At 47.9% G+C, this 8,705-nt stretch overlaps 1 protein-coding gene across 1 annotated transcript; it reads right to left on the reverse strand.

The window, feature by feature from the left end:
- Window positions 1-1,106: 1,106 nt before the first annotated feature.
- LOC103588635 (protein Daple-like) lies at window positions 1,107-8,368 on the reverse strand (the record flags this gene model as incomplete). The annotated part of the gene is made up of 3 exons (XM_008570371.1): window positions 8,333-8,368; window positions 7,966-8,066; window positions 1,107-1,215 (listed from the first exon to the last, which is right to left on the reverse strand). Coding segments are annotated over exons 1-3 (246 nt in total), but the record flags the coding sequence as incomplete, so codon positions are not given.
- Between the last annotated feature and the right edge of the window lie 337 nt (window positions 8,369-8,705).

Genomic DNA, 8,705 nt, shown 5'->3' on the forward strand with positions numbered 1-8,705 from the left:
CCTGGAAAACACAGTTGCCCACCAAAACTCCACTCAGGTGTCACCTCCAAGAAGCCTTCTCTAAATCCCCACACAGACTGGGTTAGGGGTCTTTAGCACAGTCTACTTCCCCTAGCACTAAGCACAGTACTGAAGCATCTGCTCACCATGAATGGCACCTGCAGACAGGGATTATGCCCTGAGCACCTGCTGAGGAGCCAACACAGCCACCAGACCCCTCATTACATAGGCTAAGTGCACCAGCGGCACCACTGCCTTTGCCCAGCTTCCCCTGCATGTGGCTGTCACAAGGGAGCCACTGGCTCAAATGCCCCTGCCTACAGCATGCCTGGCCCTGGGTGTGGCTCCCCTTAGATAAGGAAAGGAACCTGCCTCTGCCACCCAGAGCCAACTCTCATGGGGCTACCAGACCAGTCAGAGCACCTAGAGCTTCACCTGGGGTCTCAAGAAAAATCATATGGGGAAAAAAGTTGCACTGCTAAGAAAACCAGGGCTCTGAGGTGCACAGTTTCAGTCCAGTTCCCATCAATGCTGGCCACACAGAGATCATAAACACCATCAAAGATCCCCACCGACTTTCCCAAGGCTGGGATGGCAAAAGCACTCTCTCATCAGGTCCGCTTGTCTGCCCATCGACTGTCCCGCCGTCAGACACAATGAGCCCCTGAAAAGTGGACACTGCGCACAGTCAGCCAGATGCTCCTGCCTGCAACCTATAGGCATGCAGGTTACATGCATGCCCCTACATAGCCCTTCTGTGGTCCCTTCTCTCCTCCAAACCTTGAATGGCTCCCATACAAAGAGTCCCTGGGCTGGGGGCTGCTGATGATATCCATGTCAGGGTCTTCTCATGAAGCCTGTTTCCAGCAAGTCTCCATCCGACCACAGGCCTAGGGCCTCAGCACATGGCCCGATGCTGCAAACAGCTCCGAGAATGTTCACTGAACAAAGGAAAGCCATGCAACATCTCACCCTTACCCCAAAAAGGGTCTGAAAGAAAGCACACCCAGCAGATGTCTAAACCTGAACCCCGCTTCCTCCCAGCTTCCTGTGGGGAAACCGCATGAGGGACAACAGCACCAGACACACAGCAGAACTGCCCTTACCTGGTAGTAGGTCTTAATGTTTCTCACCAGGATGGTCAGGTTCTGAATGCGAAGGTTGACGTCGTTGTTGACGTGCTTATTGATGCGTGGGTTCGTCGGCCTGGGATCTCTAGAGGAGAAACACGAGAACGGAAATCACACCTCCAATCCTCAGGGACTGTGAGGCTGTGACAGCGCGGTCCAAGTCAAATCCTAACTCTGCCTCTGCCACGCCGGGACCATGGGTGAGCCATGTCACCTTCCCGCTCCCCACCTGAGCACCTGGCTCACCACAGGCCCCTCCATCCCCACTGCTAGCAGCACCCATAAGGGACAGCCACGTGTCATCAACGCAGACCCAGGAAGTTATGCCGAATAAAAATCATAACCTCCCCAGAAATATATTTCAAAATTAAAAGGGTTAAAAGAGGAACAAAGCAAAATCAGTGAAATATCAAGAAAGAAAAAGGAAAAAAAAAGGGGGGGCACATTTTCTGACTGAATAAACCAATAAAATCATAATGTTCCACTTAACATGGGTTCCCTCTGTCACCCGACTGATCTTGAGCTGGTCCTGCCTGTGATTTACAATCCAGGGACACAATTCTACCTTGAAAAACTGACAATCAGTGACACTATATGGCATACAATGCACCCTATGAGAAATGCTGAGACACAAATAATTCATGTGTCATTCATCTTCCAACCTCAGGCTAAGTCAGTTCTGGTTGTGATGAAACTAGAAATCTACATCAAGTGATTTCTAATTTCACTCATCGATATACAGGACATTTCTCAAAATTCTCAGTGTTGCAAATGCTTCCTATTAGAAGACTGCACACTGAGTGGATCAGAGGTGGCTTCTGCCCTCCCATGCATGGCTTTTCAGAACAAAGGCCTCCCTCCCTTTCAGCTGTCCTGAGACACTGCAAAGGATGTCGAACTCAAGGGAGGGCTTGTCTTGACAGTTTCATCTGTCATCCAAGGCCAATGATAAAGGGGCTGAGCCTCATGGGGGCAGGTGTGGGGAGTTGAGATAAATCTCAATACCATCCAGCTCATTCAAAGCCAATAATTAATAGAAAATTAACAAATAAAAAAAACCCTTACAAATCAAAATGATTTCAAATGTCACTGGAAGTACAATGTATTTTGTAACACAAGCTGTTTAAAGTTCAACCATTAAGAAAATATTTGATATATACACCTTGAGTCCCTATGCTGTGGCATTGGTATGCAAACCCTTTTACACTTTACGTGCAGTCATCAGCCAGGAGTTTTATTCAGTTATCCTACAGCCCCTAAAATAGTCATGTGGGTATCTTGGGGCAACCAGAAGACCCCTTTTCAATGGTCAGGTGACAGCACTGCTTATTGTCCTCACATGGAATGGAGTCTGGCCAACTCATTTATATATGTTTCTCTTGAAGCCATTCGTTACCGAAAAAATAAAGGTTAACACTTCTGTGGAAATTAATTTAGGAAAAGAGGAGGCATTCAGAGTTTAAACTGCAAAGGCATTCTTAGTGACAGACATGTTCCTAGCACTACAAAATAATTTATCTTAAAGGTGCAACTCTCCTCCCTTTATTATAGATACCTTAAGAGATGAGAAGCAATTTCGTAGTGACAAATGTGCTTCTTAAAATAGCAGAACTTAGAGAACATGCAGGCTTTTTCTATTTTATGGTTATTATATTCCCAGCTTTCATTTAAGTCAGATGGGACCACCCCAGCAGTGCCAGGAGCCTCATTATACACTGTGGTTGTCTGCAGCACGTGCAAAGGCACGGCACACACCGAGGGTCAGGAACCTGGATGTCCCTCCCATCACAGCAGGAAGCCTGTGGCCATCCCTGCTTCTGCTCTTCCCAGTCTGGGAAGAAATAGCTAATTGAAACGACACTCCAAAAGAACCCTGACATTTACTGTACTATTAATTACATAAATCCTCATGATTATTAGTACTCCCTGCTTTAAGGCTGTCTGGGTAAAGAGGGGTTATCAGGAACAAATAAAACAACAGTCCCAACTAAGGCTAAGGAAGGCATACATCAGTCTCCACTCTGCCCAGCACCACCATAACTCCCACCTCTCTGTGCTGCAGGAAATGGGAGTCAGGAGACAGGGATTCCAGTCCAGGTCCCAGGACTGGCCAAAGTTCTCTGGGCCTCAGTGTGCTCATCTGCAAAATGGCAACAGGGTCCTTCTAGACCTAAAAGGCTATCATTCTGTGAAGCCCAGATCTACATTAGCAAACTTGGACTGTACTTGGTTCTAACATTCCAGAAAGACTTATTATAATCACTGCACAGTGGCATTTCCCCAAGGCTGTCATTAAGAACAACGATCTTCCTTACATTTTAGCCCTAGGACATAAAAGCCCTGTGGTCTTGCAACAGGATGTCAGAGAACAGGGGAGAGATGTGGCTGTGTCATAGCTGATCCAAACTTGGAGAGTTCCAAGTCCAAAGTGTGGGTCCCCGGGGCTACCTTTTCATAAAAACATCTAGCTAGAAAAAAAGGAAATAAACTCTTGCTAGAATTTTAAAGAGAGTCATGACTTAGGTTTCTAGCAATCTTGCCCCCATCCTTTAGGAAAGCCACCCTCAACTTTTGGTCCCATTCCAAAGACTTCCTAAATTTAAAACTGAATCAAGAAACTATGTATTGATACAGACAGAAGAGATGTCCAATGTATCATTGGATAAAAAAAGGATGCTAAAAGGATGCATGATCCTGTATTTGTACTAAAAAACACTAAGGACATATATTGATATATACCATAGACAACATCGAGAAGGCACCGAAACATTAACATCGCTACCTCTACATGGTAAGATTATAAGCAGTTTTTATTTTGCTCAGCTGTATGTTCCTATTTTCCTACAATGAATTTTTTGTGTAATTTTTAAGGACTCAAAGCTCCCTTTAAAGAATGTCATATGCTACTGCCCAAAAAAGAAATGACTTAAGTTCACAAGCAAAAATCTGTTGGTTCCAACATTTTTGTGCCAACACAAACTCATTCAACCAACAAGTATTTGCCCTCTTATCTTCAGCTTTCACATCTGCAAAATGGGGACATAGGGGCCGGCCCGGTGGCGCACTGCTATAGTGCGCCGCTTGGGAGCGCGGTGGCGCTCCTGCCGAGGGTTCGTATCCCACATACAGACCGGTTCCCGCTCACTGGCTGAGCAAGGTGCAGGCGCAACACCGAGGGTTGCGATCCCGTTGCCGGTCCCGGTCCGGTACGGGCGCGACACTGAGGGTTGCGGTCCGTTGCCGGACACGAAAAAACAACAAAAAGGAAAAAAAAAAATGGGGACATAAACTCCTCTTTGAGTGCACTGAAGGAAAATATCATCCTTTAAATGCTTTTTAGAAGTGGAAGAAATACTCCTATTGGCCTGAGGATGTTTCTAACCTCTGAGTAATTAATACATTATCCTGAATTTTGTGGCTAGCACCAGAGGTCAGAAAGGAACCTAAACAAAGCAGTGTTGAATTTACCACAGGCCTTGCAAAGGCTCAGCTCTCAACTCTAGTCTCAAGCGCCCAACTGTACTCAGCAGCCTCTGCATCAAGTCAGACGGTGCCCACTCTCATAAGTACAGATGTACACCCACAGGTGCACACAGGCACGTGTACGCACACATTCTGCAGGCAAGTGTACACACTCATACACACACAAACCCAGCTCCGAGCCACACTCACACAGCAAAAATGGATATTTGTTGCACATTTTCTATATGCATAATCTTATCCAATCCTCCCAAAATCTATAGAATACCATTCCCTTATCACACACCAGAAAATTGAGGCTTAGAGAGTTTAAGTAATTTGCCCAACTTAACAGAAATAGTAAGTGGTGGAGTGGGGATTTCAACTTGTCTGCCTTGTCTGTCAAGGCTCTTAAATAATTTTCCTACCAGGCAGTGAAAGATGTGTCCAAAGACACCTTGTTTTCCCGTGGGTACAGGAGGTACCCAGAGAACTTGTGTGCACAGAGGAGCTATTCAGCAGGTTTTCCCATGCCTCTGCATCCAGGCCACTTAATGCCACACTTTCATTCAGGAATTCCAACCTGGGCCTCCCCTGAAAGGTGAGCCCACAGGGCTTTCCTGCTTCCAGTTGCTGATGTCACCGGGAGACCAGGGCCAAGAGACTACACCACAGCCTTCTACGGTTGCCAGAGACAATGGCCAGGTCCAGCCACCTGACCCCCCAGCCAGCTGCCATATGGCTCTGGAGTGTCAGGTAACATGCCTCTTATCTGAGCTCCCAACCCAGTTAGCAATACGGCCCTCCACCCCACCGCAATTTCCTCAGGTCCTACCAACTTGGGAAGAATTTATCAAAACAGGCGACAGTCTGGGAGCTACTAGCATGGGAGACAAGGCAGAGAAGCCTTTTTACTCACCTGTTTGTCAGCCTGACATGTCTCTATTTGGCAGAAGTAAAATCAGAGGCTCAAACGAAGTACAGAGTTAGATGTGGGGCTAGGACTTGGGTTCCAGACAGTCCAGTTTGGCCCCGGACTTCCCAGAGCTAATATTGAGAATTATGTGATAATCTAGAGGACTAAGAATGTGGGGGGAAGGTGGGCTAGGAAAAAACAAAAACAAAAACCTCTTATGGGGAGGGAGCCTCCAATCCTTTCTGGATTAAGATGGTGCCTACATAAGTGAATAACTGATCCCAACACCCATTAAGGGGCAGGTGCTGAGCTAAATGCTAACACATCACCTCACTTACTCCCCACAACCACTTCCAAAGGGAGGTACTTTACTTGCCATTTTACGGATGAGGAAACTGAGGCACTGAGTGACACGTGCAGCATCATATTGCTGGTATGAGGGAGACCTAGGGCTTGAACCCAGGCTGGTTACCTAGATTGTCCAACACTGGGGCTGGGACTTTTTAATTAAGGCAACTGTCACACAAAGTGAAATGCGTATATCCTAAGTTACAGCTTGCAGAGTTTTGAAAAATGAAACACGTTCCAGTGAATATACAGACCATTCCAATCACCCCAAAAGTTCCCCTGTGCCCCCTTTTCCAGTCAATCCCCACCCATTTGCAGAGGCAAACACTATTCTGATTTCTGTCACCTGGAGTCAGGTTATTCTGATCACCCAAGCAGTAAACCACTCTCTCCTCTCTTTCCTTCTTCTACAAAGCCACCCACCCCACTTCCCCATGGTCCCCTCCTCTGTGCCAGGCCTGACCAGAGGGACCCAGAAGCACGGCTTAAGGCCTTAAGAGCTGCAAACTTGCCAGTTCCCACTTACGGAATGATTACCTTGGCCTATCACAGAGGAGAAAACGACATTTAAGATTGCCAAGGGAGGGGAGAAGCCCTTCAACTGAGTTTAGCCATGGCCAGATGCAAACGAGTGATGAGCTGGCATTTCTCAAAGGAATGGCCCAACGGGCTTTCCTGATTTACAAGCAAGTGGTAAACGCTTCAGGAATTCCAAAGGTCAGGGAAGAAAGAGAAACAGTCCCAGGGCTTTTGTTCTCCTCCGCCTGGATGTAGAAGCTGAATGAAAAGGCTGCGGATACTGCTGGTTTTTTTAATTAAACAGTCTTGGGCTTGGGTAAGGACAGGTTGAAGGTTCACCGGAATCTGGTAATTTTGGGGATCTAACAGAATGGGGGGGAGTTGCCAGAGCTCGAATGTGCCACGAGACAGCCCCAGGAAAACTCATTTTCTTCAATGTTCTCCAAGAAGTGCTGCCAAAGCTGACAACAGATTTGTTTTCTCAGATCTAATCAAACGCGGAAGCTCGGTAAGATTGGTTGTGCCTTTTCTTTTAAACATTAGGACTGTGGTGTCTCTTCCACAGCATGACACCAAATGACTTATTAAAATAAAAGCAGCAATGTTCTTGGGAAATTTTTTAAAACAGACCTTTTTAGGTAGAATCTATTTAAACCACTTTCTGGATACATAAAGCAAACTGTTCCTCCGCCTTGGTGGGCCACAAACGAAGCTGATTCACATTAGCTAATGGATTTATGCTCAAGATGACAACGTGCTCAGCTGTAGGTGAGGTGAGCGTCAAGGCACTGATCCACAGAGAACATTAGGATGTTTTATTTTGCTTCAAGTGCCTGTGAATCATACTGACACTCAGTTCCAATATGTTCCCTACGGTTTTTTGAGTTAAAAAGAGAATGCAGAGGTAGAAGCCAACGCCTACTTTATGACGGGCTGTCACTCAGAAAGACAGGCTCTGCAGAACCAAGCAACAGGAAAGGATGTGGTCAGATGCACAAGCTACCAAGTGCAACTTCTACCAAGCCCCTGTTTAAGCTCATGCTTCCAAACAGTACACAGCATCTGACTCCCTGCACCACCTCGACACAGTGACTTTAAACCCGGTTCACTTAACTCATTGCCCTTGCTCTGGGGCAACTAAAAAAGGAAAATGAAATGCACTCCTACAGGAGCTCAGAAACAGAGGGCTCCCAACCTAGAATGAAACTTTACAGTCACCCTCGGATGCTCCCGGCCCACCCTGACACTTCCTGTAACCAGACACTCTGTCACAGTTCTGTGCCCCCAAAAAGAAAGGGGAACCTTTCACTTCATTGCTCAAACAATTAAGTCCTTGCGTTTAAAGTCAACTGCGCTATCTACACCACGTGGATGACAGTCATTCAATTCCAAATTTCCTTCATCAAACACACTGCCAACACACTGCCCTGGAGGGCTTCAGACACGGTGAATGTCGAAAAAGCGCCTTAATGCTGAGATACCAGTGTCTCCACCTGCAGAGAATCCCTCCCTTGAAGCCTTACATTTCATTTCTACAATTTTAAACTTTCTAAAGCTTCATTCTTTCCGACCTCCCCGAAGAAGGCAACTTACATTTGCAACATGATTTGGTTCAAAAAGATGCCGTCCACTAACTCCATGTACATACTCAGGTTGTCCTGGTTGCCGCTTCCGATCAGGCCAAAAGTTTTCACCTGCGGTTGGGGGGCGAGGAGAGAAAGGCAGGAAGTCACGCCCCCGCACAAACGGTCTAACGCCCTCCTGGGGGCACAAGTGGCTCACCCAAGCCCACCCTCTCCCAGGGCCTCGCTCCCTTCCCCGCGCTTGGCAACAGCTGTGAGACGGGGAGGAAAAAACTTCTCGCCACTTTTTCCCCAGCGTTGCAGAGCGGGAAAATAATAAAGAGGTCTTTTCAATAAATTTCTCACGTCTCAGATCCATTGGAAATCAGGGTGCCCACCCCAGCCTGCTCGCGTTCCCCCTCGGCGCCCCCCATTCCCCACCCGTCATAGCCACGCACCGGGTGGTCTCAGGGGTTCAGAAACTACGCGAGGATGTTCTTGGGGAGGGAGATCCTTTTGGGGAGTGACCAGCCCTGGGAGCCGGAGTGATCACTCGGCCCCTGTCGGCCCCAGAGCCGCCAGACAGCGCCCGGGGGGGAACAGGTGTACCAGCTCGGGCCCTGGCCCGGCCGGGTCCTGCGCGGGGTGCACACGGGGGCGGCCGCTCCAGAGTTGGAAAGCCTCCGGACGCCGGCCACCTGCTGCGTCCCCCGCGTCCCGGGGACCAGCCGGGGCTCTGGCCAGGTCGGGTCTGCGGCGCCCCCAGCCCAG

The sequence above is a fragment of the Galeopterus variegatus genome, unplaced genomic scaffold (assembly GCF_000696425.1).
Source record: "Galeopterus variegatus unplaced genomic scaffold, G_variegatus-3.0.2 Scaffold597, whole genome shotgun sequence".
Taxonomy (NCBI): Eukaryota; Metazoa; Chordata; class Mammalia; order Dermoptera; family Cynocephalidae; genus Galeopterus; species Galeopterus variegatus.